The sequence below is a fragment of the Lupinus angustifolius genome, chromosome LG03 (genome assembly GCF_001865875.1).
Source record: "Lupinus angustifolius cultivar Tanjil chromosome LG03, LupAngTanjil_v1.0, whole genome shotgun sequence".
NCBI classification, from domain to species: Eukaryota; Viridiplantae; Streptophyta; class Magnoliopsida; order Fabales; family Fabaceae; genus Lupinus; species Lupinus angustifolius.
The window spans coordinates 23,384,378-23,405,034 of NC_032011.1; the positions used below are offsets into that span (position 1 = coordinate 23,384,378).

At 34.5% G+C, this 20,657-nt stretch overlaps 1 protein-coding gene across 4 annotated transcripts; it reads right to left on the minus strand.

Annotated features, from left to right (window-relative positions):
- LOC109343773 (CHD3-type chromatin-remodeling factor PICKLE-like) lies at positions 149–18,264 on the minus strand. Of its 4 annotated transcripts, XM_019582242.1 has the most exons (32): positions 18,245–18,264; positions 17,580–17,726; positions 15,388–15,525; positions 15,136–15,290; positions 14,695–14,856; positions 13,535–13,782; positions 13,330–13,425; positions 12,880–13,016; positions 12,593–12,805; positions 12,370–12,477; positions 11,779–11,829; positions 11,567–11,666; positions 10,559–10,701; positions 10,332–10,435; positions 9,695–9,833; positions 9,420–9,589; positions 8,505–8,571; positions 8,311–8,433; positions 6,473–6,582; positions 6,315–6,396; positions 5,293–5,481; positions 4,573–4,723; positions 3,919–4,027; positions 3,753–3,827; positions 2,750–2,811; positions 2,546–2,622; positions 2,066–2,196; positions 1,427–1,799; positions 1,267–1,328; positions 1,208–1,236; positions 880–953; positions 149–746 (listed from the first exon to the last, which is right to left on the minus strand). In XM_019582242.1, the coding sequence occupies exons 2-32, from the start codon at positions 17,721–17,723 to the stop codon at positions 372–374; spliced, it is 4,197 nt and encodes a 1,398-aa protein (XP_019437787.1). In that variant the 5' UTR covers positions 17,724–17,726; positions 18,245–18,264; the 3' UTR covers positions 149–371. The 4 variants fall into 4 exon arrangements, with proteins under 4 accessions (XP_019437787.1, XP_019437785.1, XP_019437784.1 ...); XM_019582240.1 differs by having other exon boundaries at positions 1,208–1,328; positions 3,919–4,024; positions 18,245–18,263; XM_019582239.1 differs by having other exon boundaries at positions 1,208–1,328; positions 18,245–18,263.

The following is a 20,657-nucleotide window of genomic DNA, read 5'->3' on the forward strand; positions in this document are numbered from 1 at the left end:
AAAGGTCTATTTGCGATTTGGATTTTGGAAAGGGAGACTTTGTAGTCATGAAACTTGAGAGATGACTATAGGGCCTTCCCTTTCCATTCTTTCCCCTTCAAAAATCAACTCACACTAAAAGATAAAAACCTCATACTAAAAAACCAAGAACCATGAACAATATCCAATTAGGTTGTTATTTTGATAATATTTCCAATGGACGTTGTTGCAAGACATTTAATGACTACCGGATATCTACAATGCATGTTCTTTAATCCAAACACTTAATTAGTTAAAATGTTTAAGACTACTATGCTGCAACAAACATATAGTATACTAGTTTATGTTTAATCATCCAATTCAATGACCCCAGCACCAGATTTATCTGTGTTCTAATTCAGTTCAGCATTATTCTTAGTTCCATCTATTTCAGTATCATCTCCCTTCTTCTCATCTATCAGACTGGAGCAGCTTTCTTTTTCAGGTTTGGGCTCTATTACCATATCTTTGCTCTCATTGTCTGCAGAGTTATCAAGTTTGCAGTCCTCTTTTGATATAGCAGCCTCTGATTTGTTTTCTGAATTGAATACTGAGATTCCAGCATTAGTCTGATCTTGTTGTGTGGGTGTAACTGTAAGGAGTCGGTTGATATCTTCACAAAAGGTTTCTAGTGGAGGGTTGTTCTTCACCATATTACCCTCTGCTTGTTCTCTTTCCGAAGATCTTCGAACTAAATCTATTGGGTTTTCCTTCACTGCCTGGCACATCTGACAATACAAAGGAAAGGTTGTTGACACAGATCCTCATTATAATACTACTTTCTACTTTCTCTCTCTTTATTGCATGATTTGTGAAGTGATCAGCACATAAAGAGAGCATGACAAACTAAAATACTTTTACCTCATTGTAAACTTGAACTAATTCCAATTGATTTGGATCCTTATCACAAGCAGCAGCTGAAATGTCTTCCAAAACTGCAAAAAATGGTAGCACTGCAAGTAAGTCTTTCACCCCCTAACCATTGGGCTGGGTATTGCACACACCAGACAGATTTTGTTTTAATGTATGACAGCACATTCAATTTATGTGCTACGTTTCATATTCTAATTGTGTATACACTTGGAGCATGCAAGACTTCCTCTATTATCTGATGTAAACTCGGTAATTCCTATTGTATGGCCATGAGATCAAGTATCTGATAATCTAATGGACATCAATAGAATCATACCTACTGCTTCCACTTGAGGCAATTGATCAATCACTTGGGTGTCAGGGTCCCCTAATTTGTAACTTTGAAAACCTGTAGCCTCAGGTTCACTTTCATGTTCTTCATCTGATTTTAGATTAGCCTGCAAACAAAGCTCATGAAGAAGAAATGTCAGTCCACAAGCAAGTCAACCAAACCTCTTCATTTGCTTGTATGCACCATGAACATTAATACACTTACAAAGTACTCTTCCTGGTACTCGACATTGAGTCCTTTTTCCAAGAGAAGGACCCTCTTTTTTACAAACTCAACCTGTCTTCTCTGCATGTCTCTAAAATGATATAGTACTGTGGAATCTTGATATAACTGTGTTTGGTTCTTAGCATCACCAGAACCTTGTGCACCATCAGCTGCTATGTCATTCCCACCATTTTCCGGGCATTGGTTGCTAGGCAGTTCCACATTTGTCAAATTTAGACCATTTTGTGTATTACAGCCAACTTGTCCTGCCACTGGTAAAGTTATAAGGGGAAGATTCAACTCCTTACAAATGACCTCCTGAATATTCAGATCCTTATCATCAACAATAGCTTGCCACCTTCCATATCCATGCCTTTTATAGAAAAGAATTATGTAAACGAATAAACCAACAATAAGAATCCACAAAGGTCACAACTAGCACTTAGCAAACTACCAATCATCAACAATCATAAATAACAGATCATGTAATTTTAATAAAGAAAAATGAAAAACTAACACAAAAACAAAGTAGATATGTAAAAAATCAAGCCTACATTTTTTGGGTAATACCATGCAGTAAAAAGATACTGCTTGTTGCATTGTTCGAGAAAACAAAATATATATCATTAAAAGACATACTTCATCACAGCACGCAACAAAAGTCTATCATGCTCCTCCTTCCATATTTTTGCACCCTTTAAACCAGGATAGCGTAATAATACGTCATCTGAAAACAGGGCATTTCGAGGATTTTCTGATGCAAACTTCACCTGTCATTCCATATCCCAAGAGAAAGAGAACACACTCATCAGCAAAAGAAAAATAAACTGAAAAAGCATATTACCACCCACCCCAATGGTCCTAACAAAAAAAAGTGATTTTAAGTTAAATTCAAAGTCAGTGAAGTTTTTAACATTATCAGACATCAACAAACAAGAACATGCCCCATCATTATAAACTTTAGATTGAGTGGGTAACTGCTCTTCAACTGGGAATATGTTTACCAAGAACTCTTTTGTTAGAATTTTCCCAAACCTAATTATACTGCGGTAAGGAAACAGGGAAGCAGAATGATAAAATATGCTAATCACAAGCAGTTAAAATACAATTGGAACTTACTTTGTCCCTTATCAAGGATAAAATTGCAATCCTAACAAGCACATCTTGTATTCGGAGACCTTCTTTGGGAACACCATCTACCGGAAAGTTATAAACAGAAAGTAAATATTAGGAATATTAAGATATATAAATATAATACACATACATATATAAAACTCAAGAAAACAAAAATGTAAGAAATAATAGACATAAGGATCTACCCACCTGTGAATGTAGAGGAATCAGTTATATCTTCAGTAATATGAGAGAAGAAAAGGATTCCATAACTGTAACAGAAAATATATATACCACATTCACTCATAGAATGACTTGGAGGTATGCTACGGACCACAATATAAGTAATAAAATTATTAATAAAAAAATCCAAACTATCATATACTATGTCATAAAAAGTTTCCAATATGACATTTGTGTAGGCCAAAGTTTTTTTACCCTAAATTTAACTCTTCATTCATTCATGTACTTGCATATATCCAATAAAAAATATATGCTCATGCCAAATATGTGCACATGCCACAAACAGATGAATTGCCAATTAGAAAGTCATGGAGTATTAAGAGAGAAAGCAAATACAGAGCTGGAAGATTAGAAATTCTCCCGAAAACAAAAATAAAAGGTACAAGGAAAGAACATTAAAAGAATTTCATTTGTTATTAAAAAACACTCATAGTGAACCCTGAAAGACAAAAAACATACTTTTATTTCACAAAGGTTATTGAACTACCCCTAATGTGAAAGTACCCATGGTGTCTGTTAGGCAGGATTTTCCCAAAGGAACAATACCATCTCCCTTGCATCCTTCAAGCAATTCTTTATGATTTTTAAATGGCCGAAGTTTTGGAAGCAACAAATTGAAAAAGAAAACAACATCCTAACATGCAAATCACCCAACATGTAGAGACTAGTTACTAGTAAAGAACTACTACAGAAGTTAACAAAATCTAATTAAATCCGAAAAATTGTTGTTACTGTTTTCCCCCTACTCTCAATCTTATCAGTATTCAAATTGTTGTTACTACTTTCTTTGCTGACAATGCATGGCACAGATACCAAAAACTTAACCGTCCCTTTGCCCTCCACTGCAGCTAAACAAAATTAAGATAAACTTCCAAGTAAAACACATGTTGGCATCAATTCAAATAAAATGCTGAAATCCTATAAAAATTCCTAAATATGGTAAAACATTTAACAAAACCCATAATAATACTCTTTAATTTCTTCATAAGTCTTCTGTTTCATGCGGGGGATAAACTCCTTCCAATCAAATTCACCAACCCCAAACCTGTAATTGATGCACAATGTGAGATAAACTATGGATATTATCATGCAAAACACATTCTTCAATAAATAAAGATAAAATCAAAGACGGTAACCTCATCAAAATTTGCACAAACGTAGCCCTCTGATTTTGATTAAAGCCAAGTACCCTGAACGATCTTCCTACACCTTCCATCAGAGGGAGCGGTTCTGTGCTTTCTGCTGCTTTAACATCACAGTCAAGGCCAAACAAACAATGTTCACCATATCAGTTAAAAAAAGGTTAAAATAAAGTTATAGTCCAAACTTTGTGACTCATTTTCATTTTAGCCCCTATAGTTTTTATCGATCCTTACACATACAAACATTTTCAAAATAGTCCTTACCGTCAATATCAAATATAACATCATTAGTTTAGTTCCTATGAGATTTTTACATGAGGAAACGACAACACCTGCTGAACATTGCTCATACAGGATTTATTGCCAGCAGGAACACCTAAAATAACACCTACTGGACAAATGAAAATTTACTAGGTTAGCCATATAGGGGTAAGGCTGTGTACATATACCATCCCCATCCCCTGTGCATCCCTTCTTTAGCCATATGGATGTGTTACAACAGTCTCCTATTAGAAGTTGACGGTGGGGAGTCTGGGGACTCTATTGGAAATGCATATGAATGCAGGACTAATTTAGAAACAAAACTAAAATGAAAATTGTAGAGAAAAACTTTAATTCAACCTAAAAAATTAAATATTTTATATATACCACGAGCTTTCTTTTTATAAGGCCTTCTAGCAGAAGTAGCTCCAGTTGAATTTGAATCACCATCAGTAAGGTCTGCTTCGTAATTGTCATCTTCACCATCAGAGCTTACATCTTCCAGACCAGCAAGGTCATCCTCCTCAACAGAAACAATCTGGAAATACAGGGAACAATAGATACCACCTTAACAAGAATACACATTATAAAAACAAATACAGAAAAGGAGAATTAGAAAAAGGAACAAGTTCCACAATACCATAAAAGAGAGGCCTGGTGCATGAGGCTCCCACTTAGTGGGGTCTGAGGAGGGGAGATGCATGCAGCCTTAACCCTGCAAGTGGAGAGGATGTTTCCAGGATTTAAACTCGTAACCTCATGTTCACTAAGCAACAAACTTTTGAGGGTGAGTTTGGCGCAATGGTAAGGTTGTTGCATAGTGACCATGAAGTCTCGGATTCAAATCCTGGAAATAACATTTCCGCTTGTAGAGGTAAGACTGTGTACATCTGCCCTCCCCAGACCCCACTAAATGGAGCCTTGTGCACTGGGTCACCATTTTAAAGTTCCATAATACCATACTAGGGTAAAAAGCAACATTAGAGAGCAAACAAAGTATGTATTGGTACTATTGATTGTAATCTTAGAAACTTAATGAGAACAGGTACCAATAATCTTTTCTGCTCAAATTAATACAAGAAAATGGCATAAACCATAATCACTTACTGTCTTGCGATTTCGCTTCCCTTTGCCCAAGGAATTAAACTCCTCAACTCTATGCTCTTGATACTTGTCTTTTAACAACTCCTCCCAATAATGTGTCCTTTCTGAACTATTTAGAGTCTCCATTGCTCTTTTTTGTGCTGCCTCCTCGGCTGCAGCCTGAGCTTCATCAACATACTCAAAATTTGCAACCTAGAACATTTAATCCATTCAGTCAACCAAAGCATGGGACCCAACCAGAAATCTAAACTGAGTAAATAGATACAGTGCAGTTATTTGTTGTAATAAAGGCAAAATAGAAGTTGCTAAACATAGTGGTAAAAAGGCAATGAAAGCAGAGTAAGCAGTTCATTGAAGAAATTTTTTCTAAGAAACCAATAGAAAGAATTGAATTACTCAATTATTTACTAGCCGTTGAGGTAAAATATATATCTCATGGATCTCTCCTTTTAACTCATGAGTAAATCTATCAGAGTTGTTGGAAAAGGCTCATAACCTCATATGGTAGAAGCTAAGAAATCCATTCACTTATGGTAGCTGGCAGAAAGCTTACCAAGCCCGGCAGTAATTATGTTGTTGATCCTCATCTTTATAGGTTAGTCGTTGGTGTACTGCAGTAAGCAATGATTACTAGACCTGAAATCTGCTACAGTGTTAACATGGCAATTCCTAGCCCGCCCCTTGAAGATCATCAAAGGACTGTTAAGCACATCCTTAAATATCTAACAGGTACCTTAATTCATGACCTAATTCGGTCTGCTCAGTCCATTAAGTTTCTTACCCTTAAAGCTTTTTTATGCTGATTGGGCATCAGATCCAGATGACTACAGATCAGGCTCAGGTTTTTTTGTATTTTTGGGGCCTAATCTAGTATGATGGTGTCCAAATAAACAAACTCTAATTGAGAGATCTGGAACTCAGAATGAGGACAGTCACACAAGCCTAGAAACAAGCTTGACCTAGATTGGTAGCATAAACATTAAGAGCACAAAATCGCATATGCATGATTATGTGAAATGATTAACCTTAAATGCCTTCAGAAATCCATCTTCATCTTCATCTTCCAAAGTAACCTCTTCATTTCCAACTTGATCACGATCCAACAATCTATTACGAAGAAATATACATGAAATAAATCCCAAGCATGTTCAAATTTGATGCTTGCTGAGAAGTGCCTGATTACCTATCGATAGCAGCAGCATCATAATGGATTTGGCGGGATTTGCCTGCTTCATCATTCTCATCTGAAAATAACTCCTTTGAGCCATACCTTATGATGTCATCTAACTCTTCCTAAGCACAATCAATAATAAAAAGTTACCATCAGATCATTAAAACAATACTATTTTCAATTAAATGAAGTTCAATTGTATTTCGTTTTTCAATACTTAAAGTTCTTAACTAACATTCGACTTCAATTTTTTTGGAAAATTCGATCCCTTAAAAAAATGGCATGGAGATCAACAAACTCCACATCGATAGGTTATGAGAAAACCTAAGGGTATATCAGATTGAGGTACTATAAGTCCAAAATGCCTTGGCAATTAGACAAACCAGCATCTAAAGTGGAAATTATTTTGCTCTGTAAGCTTCATCGCCAGAGCAGGGAGGACCAGCGGTGAAGCCACTGCTTGCAGCGGAGAAGGAGAAGGTGAAGACGGTGGTGATGAGGGAGAGGTTCCAGGAGCGGTAGAAGCCGTGATACCATATAAGAAGATACAAAACAAAGAGAGAGCAAGAGAGAGAGAGAGAAGGAGAAGAAACTGAATTTTGTTATCAATGAAAAGTTGGTAACAAACAGAAGGAGATGAGATATATATACTAGAGGCTTGGACAGCTCAGCACAGTGAGTATTTCGGCAGCCTTAACCTCATCTTAGAAATATAAACACAGTAACAACTAACTACACTCTAATAAAAGAAGAGCCACTTTCCCACATTCAAGACTTGGACGGTCCCATACACAAAATATTTACATAATCAGGAATTTTAAAAGTGAAGGTGCGGTGAAGATAATGACCTTCAAGGAAACACTAAACACAACGGACCACATATGAGGCAATAATGTGTTTATTTATGCAGCGGTTTCCAATTTTGAAACACATGGTCATTCTATTCCAAAAGAAGATTTTCTACATGAACAATTTTGTGCATTTAAACAAGTGTAATGCCTGATTTTTTCAAGAATCTGTGTCGGCCTCTTCTGTAAAATTCAATCAATACTTGGGATTAGCTGTCATATATGCAGAGTGAATGGAGTGCTATACTTTGTTAATGTGCTTTCCTCTTCACTATTTGCATGTTGTTATCATATTTTCGACAAGTTGCCTTATCCTCAATTTTGATGCTTCTCTTTATCGATCTTTCATAAAATTCTTATTTTAAATACAAAATGCACATTAAGCATCCTACACATATTATTTTCTATAATTCAGATCTACATCAAACACCGCACTACATATTAAATGCATTTTCTCTTCAGACAAAAGTAATTTTTTTTCAAGAAAAACAATGGAATTACAACTATCAGGAGGATAAGCATTCCTCCAGACATGTCAGAGAAGAGAGGCTGGGAAATAAAGAACTACAAAATGCACCAATGCTAACTAATCTCTTTGCTCTCCTCCATAATTCTTGATTCAGTTAGAAATAAAATCAATTCATGTGTTCCAGTACGAAGAAGTAAGAGCGTGCCAGCAAGTTGTCCATATTCTGATCAGACGATAAAATAAACAGGGCAGTGAACAGTGACTACAGACAATGAAAACAAAGGAGCATAGACTAATTGAAAAAACTAAGATATTTCTAATACTACAGATTCCAATGCTATACTACCAATCAACATCTATTTTCCATGTGGTTACTGCAAACTAATCACATCAGTACTTCTAAAAAAAGCAAAAAATGCAAGACGGTGACACCTAAACAATTTGAATTAATGTGGCCCAACCAATGAGACCGATAGCTACTATTATCAGCTTTCACAACACAAACCTTTATTTTTGAAAATGTAATTGCTTACCTGATTGATATTTTGAGCCTTTAGCCTCCCTACAACTAGATGCTCTAAAACCATTTTCTTTTTTGTCAACTCCATCATCCTTTCTTCAATAGTTCCCCGTGTTATAAGCCTATAAATCAGCACCTACAATGCCAGAACTTTTATGACATTCAAAGGCAACAATAATAACCTACATAACAATGAAAAACTCAAACCTTGTTGGTTTGTCCAAGTCGATGAGCTCTAGCCATAGCTTGTAAATCAGCATGAGGATTCCAATCACTATAGAAAGACAGTTCAACCAGTGGATAATAATGAAAAACTGGATTAGATTAGCCAATAAGTCACACCAAGAAAATCTTAACGTCTTATCATCTTATTAATAGTATGCATCAAAATGACTATATTGAGAATCCCCCATTGTTAACATCAGAACAGCCAGGAGGGCAAACACTATGATCACTATCTAGAGCACCACATTGGCCCCTCCTTATATCATTCAATGGCAGGAAGGCAAACACACCCAAACTCTTATGCAAGAGAACTATGTTTTCCCCTTAAAACTATGCTTCTTTTCTGGAATGTTTTTCAGAGTAGTCTCCAGAAACACATTTAATGGCATCTTTTCCAAAATCACAAAAACATACTCAAGAAAAGAAATCTAGAAAACCCAATAAAACTTGCACGCCTAATCTAAAAATGTGAGAACATGATCAGGAAGCTAACGTCTCTTATATTTTCAAAGACCATAAAAGATTTCTCTAATCAAAGTTCCCACCAAACTTTCTAAAACCATAGATGAATGCCCAATTCTTAAAAGGAAACAGCTCGAATTCTCATACTTTAGTAGGTTAGCATTAAAATGTAGAGCATAAAGTAACTTACTCAAATCTCACAAGCATAGCAAATAAAAGCAAAAAACAAGACAATATCAAAAAGAAGTGCAAGAGAAAATCACCATATAACAATGATAGATACCGGTTCACAAATTTTGGAAGTTGAGGATATATTTTAACCCAAAAGGGAAAACCAGTTAGACAGCAAAAATTGTTTAATGGCCAAATTTATTAACATATTTTTTCATCAGACTAATCTAGAGTAAAAAGAATTATATGAATTAAAAGGTTCACCTATCATATATAATGACTGTGTCAGCAGTTGCGAGGTTTATCCCCAACCCCCCAGCTCTGGTAGACAGAAGAAAGCAAAATCTTGACGAATTCTTGGCATTAAAACGATCTATACGTATTTGTCTTTCAGCTCCAGCAACTTTGCCGTCTATCCTTTCATAATGCCAATTCTAGCATATATAAAAGAAAGAAAACAAACACACTGAATATCGTACAGAAAATTCAACTTTAAAAAATAATTTGGTTAATAACATATAACAACTACACATGAATACCTTGTAAGAACAATAATCTTCAAGTAAGTCAAGCATGTGCTGAAACTGGGAATATATGAGGACTCTGTGTCCTTGCTCTTTAAGCTTCACCATCATCTTGTCCAGCAATTGCAACTTCCCTGATGTTTCTAGCAGCTGACTGTCAAATAGAAGTGAAATAGAAAAATGGATTAAATCAATAACATAGTTAACTGATCAACTGTATACTCAAAATTATACTACAAAAGCTAACAATTCTCAATAGAACATAAAAACAGAAACAAGATCTAGTTCAGTTAGAGTGTATAATAATAAAAGAGTGTGACCTGAAATTCACTGTGTTGTGTTATCACTGTTACAGTCGCTGTTATAATTAACAGTTCTGCAACAGTTGTAGTAAGGATTAACGAATTCTGTTAGTGATAGGTAAGTACTATTAGTTACTAACAGACTCCATTAAACTAACTGATATAAACATCATTGTAACAGTGGTATCAGTTAAGATCTATAATATTCAGCTTTTTGGTGTATCAGATTCTCTTGATTCCCTCTCAACTTCCTTCTTCTTCATATTCTTTCATTTCCCTTAAGCAGGGCACCTAGTATTTCTAATAGGCAACCTCAATGTCACACTCAGAAAAATGCCATGAGAGCTTACTTGAATGATTCATTCGCATCGCCAATATCTGGTTCAACTCCTTCTAGCATGTAAGGATGACAACAGAGCTTACGCAGTTCCATAACAACATTGATAAGAGAAATCTGATTCAAAAAACATTAGAAAAACCCAATAATGCCAACACTGCTATGATTTTTGTCTCTTTACTTACGAAGCTAAGAATAAGCATAAACTAAAAGGTCAGTACAGAACAAAATGAATCTTACCTGTGCACCACCACGGCGAGTTAATATCTGATAATTGCGGGTCAAAATTGCCTTATAATATTCTTTCTGTTTGCTGCTCAATTCAACACGTAAAATAAGTTCTTTTTTAGGTGGTAGTTCCTTCATGACATCTTTCTTCACTCCTGCAAGTGCATTAAAATTTTGAATCCACAACTCAGCAATACACTTTTTTCTATACAAATTACCAACTACTATAAGAACCACAGAATAACCAGGCCTCTGAGGGCCTAGTTGAAAATACCGTTAATGCCAAAATCAGAACTACTAAGTTAAATCATCGGAATATATAGTATCACATACACTTCAATATAAAGGTCAAAGATTGAGCCAAACAATATAAAGCTCTTCAGCAATTAAACATCATTTTCTGTCTACAAGAAAAGCAAGAGAATAAGAAAGTTACATGATCCAATTCCAATATGGACCATTCAACGTTCTAACAACTGCTAATCACTCTTTATCTGGTTGAGATCAGGACATACTCCTATATACATAATAAGACCCACAACTTCTTCTAGGATCCTACCACTTCCCCCAAAGTGATTGCAGAGACTAAAACTTCTACAAGAACAACATTTAGACAGATTGAGAGAGAATCAAATTTTTAAAATATCACGTAAATCTTGAAAAAATGAGCAGCGCATAGACATAGATTTAGAAGCTTGATAAGATATATGCTCTTCAATTGAATGTTAAAGAAAAGGAGTATCAGATATGATATTTTGAGAAAGACTTGTTTCTCAATACTCAATGATCTTGTAAATTTGACAAATTGCAATGTAGTATCATAAAATCTGACTATTACCATCAGCACAGAAACAGGTTCACCATAGTTCAAGCAAGAAACATAGATTGACAACACAAAACTTGCACAAGAAATAGCATAAATCAATAGGCTCAGTGCTATAACACAAATGTTGAGTTAATAGTAATCCAAGCAAGCAAATGACATCAAATTGTGCCACTCTTCAAGATTAAGATGTATACTTCGCAACAGATGTGGGGCCAACATTTTATGAAGCCTTGAAATTTGTTCCTCTTGATTGATATCCTTAAACTCTTCCTGGAACTCCTCTAAACTTCCAAACTACCAGCAAAGAAAAAGGATGTACATAAGAAACTCTTGAGTCTTGACCTTCATGAGCAAATTCAATAACTTAAAATCATGAATTATATTACAATACAGTCCTCATGCTAACCTTCCCAGCATCAAGGAAGTGCATAAGCATGAAAAGTTCATCCAGGTTGTTCTGAAATGCATCAAACAATTTGCCATAAGTACCTTCCAACTTCCGATAGATAAATTGAACATATACGGGTGGGTTTTAAATCAATAGTGTGTATCAGAATGAGCGAAATGTATCAAACAAATTGCCAAGGAAAATTCAATAGAAAACTCAACAACAAATATTGAACTGTTCTTTTAAGATTAGTGAGTTTCTAATCCAGAATCAAACAGAAATTAAATGATACACAGAATAATAGTACCTATCATGTAAATGCTGAAAATTAAAAGGACAAAAGTTCACTATAGTTCAAGCAAGAAACATAGAGGGTTTAATATAACTTTCAAAATCATAAAATTCTTCAGTAGGCAACCATATATTAATTTACACACGTATAGACACGCTCATGGAAATAACACTAAATAATTGTCAAACCACAACTATTATACAAATCAACTCTGATTTAAAATACATAATAGGTATATGTACACGTAAAAATTCTAATCCAGTCCTGGGTGTAAGTGGCGTGTCAATTGTGGCACAATGGCATAATTTAAAGTAAACCTGAAGAGGAGTCCCAGTCAAGAGCACACGATGTTTGGTAGAGTACTGCTTCAATGAAGAAAATAATTTTGAATCCTTGTTTTTGAGACGGTGACCTTCATCAACTATCTGAATACATATGACAGGCTGTCAGCATTAAGCAGGAACGAGAATAGAAGTAATAGAGGCAACTGGTAAATTCATATTTTTTGTTCTAGTACTGCAATGGAAAGTAGAATGCTACCATGCAATTCCATATTATAGGTTTCAATGAAGTTGTGTCCAAGTTGATCATCTCATATGATGTCAAAAGGACATCAAACTTAATCCTCTCTTGCTTGCTTTCAGAAACAATTTGGCCAGATTTCTTTTTCTTGATCTTCTTCTGTTGTTTTGGAAAGTAAAATTCATAATCTCGTATAACAGCACGAGCTTGGGCAGATCCAACATACATAATCTGCAGAAAAAACATACAATTAAAAAAGCAACTACATAACTAACAATATTGCTGACAAATGCCCATATACATACAACATTCATTTGGGGTGCCCATGTTGCAAATTCGCGTTCCCAGTTTCTCAATGTTGAAAGTGGAGCAACCACCAGATGTGGAGAAATGCCCTCTTCAAAAAGGGCTGCTAGGAAAGCGATACTTTGTATGGTTTTCCCTGCAGGTGAAAAATTCAGCCATTAAAGTGCAATGATACACTTTTGCTCGAAACTTCAAATTAAGGGCAGGGTACGAGAAGAAAAAATAGTAAAAAGGAGGGTATAAACCCTAGTGGTTTGGTTTAGTTGATAAGGATCAAAGAACTTTGGTTGGAAGACTTGGATGAGATCCACAGTAAGCCCTCATATAGGCTTGTGGATTGCCCTTGTCTTGGAATGGTATATCCTCTCATCCCCCTAATTTTTTTAATTATAGATTTACCCCCAAAAGGGGAATAAATAGATAGAGAATAAGACCGAGAACAGAATTACCAAGTCCCATTTCATCAGCAAGTATAACATGAGTTTGCTTGGACCAAGAGAACCGCAAGAAGTTCAAGCCTTCAAGCTGATATGGGTGCAGCGTACCTTCATAACATGAAAATGAAATCAGATGAGTAGATTGTCCAGATCAAAATCTAAAAAAGTAAACATAAAACATACTATTTCATGAAGAATATCAGTAGAGAAAACATACCACCCGACAGAAAATCAGGGTTATCTTCATAATGTTGGAATTCTTTCTGCTGTTTCTTCAATTCAGCATCATCTCTGTCACTGCTTTTTAGTTTATGGGAAGAAAGTTTGCTGGACTTAGAACGTAAGCTATTGAATCTTTCTATTTCCGGCTGAAATGCTGAAATGTCTGACTCATACTCCCAACAGCACTCATCATATGGAAGCTCTTTCCACTTCACAAGATATTCCTTCTCATCATCGTCACCCCTAGACCACTTACAAGTTATTCTATGAAAACATATGCATTTGTCTACATTTTAAAGGAATAAAAGTAGCATAAAATAATTAAGTTAACTATCTATGAGTCTAGGACAAACAAATGACAATATCATTAGCTTTTTTTCTTTTTCAGTTGGGGAGACTAAAGGAAGAAATGCATTGACGGAGAAGAGGAAAAATACAGCAGGAAATTGAAAATATCCTCCAAAAATTGAAAATATCCTCCAAATTATATACCAGAATCATATTCCTTCTAAATGATCATGATACTATTTTACACTGCTACACAAGGACAAATCCAATATGATTCCTCACAATATAAGATGAGAAGACTATTAAGAGCTAAAATGAAAATAAAAAATTCATAGTGAATCGCATTAGAAAATGTTTTGCTGGATAACTAATGTTTTTGTTAAGGTTTAGTTAGTTAGAGTAAGTCTCAGACTTTCAGTTGAATAGCTAAAATATTAGCTAGACAGCGCTCACCACTTCTAATAATACCTTACGGGTCTGAATACCAAACTCAACAATTCAGGATAACGCATTTCAGTTTTCCAAGAGTTCTCTCCCTTTCACACTTCTCAGATTCTAATAAAAAACTGTCTGGCTGAATATATAAACCATGGACTGTGAAATGATAGGAAACTATTACCCCCAAATAAAATAAGTAATTCACATTTAGAATACAAACTAACTTCCTAGTTAAACAGATAGACATCCTAAAGTCGAGAATGATAGTTTGGACCTGACTTAACATAGCACATTAACACTACCAGAATTCCTGTTAAACGCATTTCAAAAAATTCCAAATTTAGCATTGATCCAGAAATTAGGAACAGATTCATCTCGTGTTATTTTGCATATGGGGAAGATAGAAAATGAAGTCCTACAAAGTTGAACCTGCAAGCAAGTACTCGGTCGACTGTAGTCCATTCAGGTCGAATGGCAACAAAATCTTCCTCGGAAGTATTGACCGATGCCATTTGACGATGGAAGTTGTTCAGTTTAGTCCTTAGACGAGGATGAGTCTTGAAAGCATTCTGAAAATCTTTCTCTGGCACCCTAAAGAAAAATTATGTGTAGCGTATATGGAAATAGAAAAATGATAAGAGATTTGGAGAAAATAAAATCCTGGAAAGCAAGCTTCAAAACTAAAATAAAATAAAAAATAATAAAAATACCGAAAACTAAAAATTGGGAATGCTATAAAAATAGAGTGAGCAGAGGTGACGAATGGGGACTAATATATAAATATATAATCAGCATTGCAGAACTGCAGGAAGGTTTACTAGACACTATAAGAAACTGGGACATAATAAGAATGAGCTCCCACAAATTTACCAACTGCAATGCAAATATGATAGTCCCTTCCACTTAACAAGGTATTGTTTGACAAGACATTGCTTTGACCCAGATACTGTGGCATCACTATCAGCAGCTACAGTAGGGAACATCACGCAATCTAATATCTTATCGATATCAATAAGTGGGCTAACCTGCAAAAAAACATAAAAAATATAAGTATAGGCTATCACTCAAGCAGAAATCTGTTATAAGTATCAAGTACTGCTGGAAAAAACATTTAACACTTACACATTCAGGGCACCTCCAAATGATTGGAACGGGACCTTTAAGTGGTGGAAGTAAACACTTAGGATGGTAAACATAATTGCATGTGTCACAGCTAATAAAATTTCCACTTTCTCCACAAGCTTGACACAAATTCTCTTTCTATGAAGAAGGAAATGAAACATTAAAATGGAGACGGTGAATAAAATTAGTACAAAACATTTACTAGTGTAAACAAAGATACACAGCATTTATGAATGAAGAAAATGGAATCTAGCATTTAACTAGAATGATAATATTCCTAATGTGTATATAACAAGAAAACCTCCATCTTTTACCTTCAGATAAAGGAGGAGATTTTGTTAGAGAAAAGAACAAGAGAGCTACAAGAACAAAGGATAAAATAAATAAAATTTACAAAAAAACAAACACATTAAGTAAGCCAGGATTGCCAATTTCTTCTAACAACCAACAATGAAACTCCTCTTAATTCTTAAACAGACGTGTTAACAGAGCATCACAAAGAAGTTAAGCAGACCACTTCATGTTATGTCTCAGAGAGGGTTAAATCTATATTGCTAAACAAGTGTATCCAATAAGGCACGGGGGAGAAGCTAGAAGGGATGAGCACTTCTTACAGGTTAAGTTGCTATCCTTCAACGAGGTACATGCCTCTAGCACCTTAGGCACGCCTCCAGTTCAGGTGAGTCAACCATTTGTGCATTATTGCTAACTGTTAAAAAGCCCAGTCATATAACTTGATAACCATGATGTTGTAGGAGGTAAAGGAGTCAGTGTTAAAAAATAACTAGTGGTCGGTTCCTGAGACTCTTAGCAGCAAGCAATTTAAGGTTTCGTAAATTGAATAACAACAACAAAGCCTTTTTCTTCCCATTAGGTAAGGTAAGCTTCATGAAATGAAAGGCACAATAGTGTTCTATAAAAAATTAAGTCTTCAAATAGGCTGTTTAAATCTTAGTTGTTTATACGGTTTCTCTTAGAGTTTTTTGTCTTCATCTACATCTATTTACTGTTCCAATATTAGATCGCTACAGACCTACAGTTGTCAAACCAATTTCATACAGAAATTAAAAAATGGAGAGATTGAAGAATGGACTGAAGGGTGGGGATGAAGAGCCAGAGGAGGAATATGATGAAGTGAGAACTAACCTTGAAGGGCATGGGAGCTGAAAGATCAAAGCACTGAAGGGGTGGGTGCAGTGCTGGGTGACGCTAGAGTACTAGACCGCAAGAGATAGGTGGAGCCGCAACAACAAGGGACCAGGCATGCGCCGACAGAGAAAAAGAAATCTAATATGAAATGCTAATAACATTACTATTAAAACAAAAGAGGCAGCATTATAGATGATGGGCTTCAGTCTATTGCTCTAAAATTTTGGCCCATCTTATTCCAAGGCCATGTTAGCAATAATAGATTAAAATTCGTATATATGTCTGACTAAGAAAATGCAGCAGGGCCTAAAGATGGATTTGAGGGAGGGATTGATCCGCAGTAGAGATTTTGAAGGGGTCTCGAAGTGCTGGGCATGGATCAGGATCGAAATAAGTTGGTATACATTTTAGAGTTCATGATGTCTGACAAAATGATAGAAAGGCAATAAAATGAAGGAAAATGAATGTAGAAAGTAGAGAGAGATTTAGAATTCAATAGTTGTGTCTAGTACATCAAGAACAACGTAGAACCCTAACTATGAGCTGATGCAGCTTACTGACAGATCAGCAAACTTACTAGCTGATGTATTGCCACACACACACATTAAAATTTACCATATCTCCACATCTTATAATAGTAAAAGTGTGTTCTATCTCCATATCTGTGTCGTGTCGTATCATACCGGTATCATATTTAGTCTTGGTGCTTCATAGCATATAAGGGTGCCTTTACCTTTACTACCTTGGCTTAACCTATATTGAAACTCTTCATGAGTTGTATCAGCAATTATACTTTCACGCCAAATTACACACTCTTGGAATGAAAAGTTTAAAGGAGAAATTTCCACCACCACACAAATCACCAATTAATAGCAAGACAAAGTAGTGTCCGCTTCTATAAAATATATTGAGGACAGCTCAAATGTGAGAGGAAACTCCAATACATGCGAACAACGCAAACAAATATACTGGTTTCCTGAACCAAAGCGAAACACCAACAACCGATCTACCACTGAAGCAAAGCAATAAACAATTTAACATACCACATCACTTCGAACTATCCTCTCAAAATTTTCCAGAGTTGTCCCAGGTTTTCTAGGCAAAAAATCATCATCATCTGAGTCATCTATATTATAAATTGGCTTGCGATCTGATCTTACACGAAGCCTCTCAACCAAGCTACTCATTTTCTGCCAAAAAGATAAAAATCTTGATATGAGCAAGAAGAAGAAAGAATTAATTATATCAACATAACCGTAGAGTGATCAACTTTCATAATATCTCCAAATAAAAATCTGATACTATTTCCTTTTCTTTCTAAATTAAGATTATAATTCATTTGTCCTCAGTAACGTAACTGAAAGCAATGTATGAAAAGATATGAACTAAAACTTCATAAACCGTACGATTTGGATAAATAAAAAATTACATAAAAGTAAAAAAAAACTAAAAACACATTAAACAACGAATCAACGAAGTAATTGTAAGATAACAACAACATCTTAATGTTAATTAGTGTTGAATAACAACAGCTTCTCATGAAAACACTTAGTAATTACAAAAACAAAGCAGAAACCCTAGAAAAACTGAAAACTCATCGATCATTTCTAAAAACGGTTAGAATAAGAAAGTGCTATGAGTAAAGTAAATCAAATATTTTATGAACTACTAGTATCAGTGAAGTTTGAAAGTTCAGAGTGAGATGCACCGTAGAATGCGAGATTTTCCGGCGATCTAGGAACGGGAGCTTCGGAATTCGCGGGAATGTAGAAAAATGAGAATATGGAGAGAAAAAATGAACATGAAAAATAAAAAGAAGAAATAATATATAGATGCTTAGACTCACCGGGAAAAGAGTCAAAAGACAGTGACCGTAGATTAAAAGATGTAACCAAATCTGTGTGTATCGAAATTTGGAAAAACACAACTAAACAGACACTGAAACTTTAGGCCAGTGAAATTATATTCATACAAATATATTCATTATATGGTTGGATAATTCGTAATGACGAAAGCATACATACATTATCAAAGTAAAATAATATCAAACAAAAAAAGTAAAATAAAAACTTTATAAAGAACTTTCATTTATCTAGCCTTCTATTTCTTCCATTGTGCTGAGTAGTACCCAAAAAAGTGGGTATACTTTTAATTATTTATTTCGAATTTTCTATATTATTATTCACTTTTATGTTGATGATTGTTTTTAATCAATGAGACTATATTGTTTCAAATTATGGTGCAATTAGTACTAATACAAAAAAACTAACTATATATTTCTTATAATTTGCTCAATTGATTAAATTGTAAGATATAGAATATGATTGTTTAAAATGTACTTCACCTTCTTTTCATTTTGTGATTTCTTGATGAAGACACATCAACATTCAAGTAAGGAATGGAAATAAGGATTTATACAAATAAGTAAGATGATAAAAAAGTGAGAAAGGTTTTCTATTAGGAGGGTTATTATAAAAACTTGAGAGAAAACCTCTTATTACCAACCTTAGGAGTTTGTATTCGGGAGAGAAATCATGACCTTAAGTTGGCCTTTAGACTATGGAAACTATGGGTTATACCTTAGGTTAGCCCCTAGGAATCAACCTACTAAGACTATGGCATTATTATATGGTCCAAAAAGATAATGAAAGTTCTATATTGAGGGTCATGTCATATGATATCACTTATCTATCCAACATACTATATGTTATAGTCTCTAGGAATTTTTGGATTATTTTATTATATTGAAACTATTTCACATTAAATCTAAAAGACAAAACATCTTTGTATAAATATATAAGGTAAAATTGTTTGATATCCTCCTCTAACTTATTATAGGACCTTGGAGTGTATACATGTACTCTCTACATGAGAAATGTCATAGAGATTACAGAAAGAGAAAACATTTTAGAGTTTTGAACAAATACTTGCTTTGAATTGTATATGGAGTGACATCTTTGGATACACTAATTATCTCATTTGTTAGACCCAATGAGTAATATCTATATATAAATATGTATTGCTAAACTTGCTTGTACTCATAACCTACCACTCTCATCTAATTTGAATATTAGAATACATTTTTATACATACTTTTCACCTTGTGACACAAGGTTACTCAAGTAGGAAGTATTTCTCACAATTAAATGTTTTGAATGAAGGAGAATATAATTAAAGTTACAATTGTCACGCTTTCTTTCTTCAATTATAATATCCGTGATGTTTCCACCTGATTTAATGAGGTTGGTCATCTATGATTGTGAACCTCACATTTACAATGATTCCAAATCAGTAACTATTGGTTCATTCTATATATTGTCATTTGGTTACATTCCTAAATGGTCTACAATGTGATTCAGTGTTTTAGACAACATAATGAACAAAGGAACATTAATATACTATTTTCAAAAACATAACATGCAATCTTATCAAGTGAAATATGGATTGTCATAAACAATATCACTTTGAAATGTTGGAAAATATGTATACTTTTTAAGTAGTAATACTTTTTAGTACCACAGAGTCAGAGCAACTTTATTAATTTTAATTTTACTCTATTTATTGTATCACATATTATCAATCTCCATTTAATATCGAACTCAAGAAAAAATATGTATTCATATTATTTTTTAGTACAAATGTACTAGTACGTTGTTTCCAACTCAACATGGATGAGTTAGGGTTTCAAAAAACTCATGCAATGAAATAAATGATGAAAAATGATATGTATTCCTTATAAATATACCCACCACATAAAATAAGTAACATGTTTAACAAAAAAACATTTGTATACTAATGAGTGATTTATAAGTGATATATGTAATTTTATTGTGCTATAAGAAAAATACTATAAAGCACACATAAGTGGGTTATTTTTTATCAACAAAATGTTGATCTAGTAGTACAAAATTTTGTCAGATTCCAAAATGACCAAAAGATCAATAGTTCGATTCTCGAACGTAAGATTTGTTAGAGTGACAATCACGAATTCCAAGAGAGATAGTTTTATGGACGACAAAAAATCCAACCGATTGATACTCGTCAAAATACTCGCAGTAAGTACGCGCCCACAACAATAGCTTATGAGTGTGAATGAGTTTTATAATATTCGCACCCTGGAT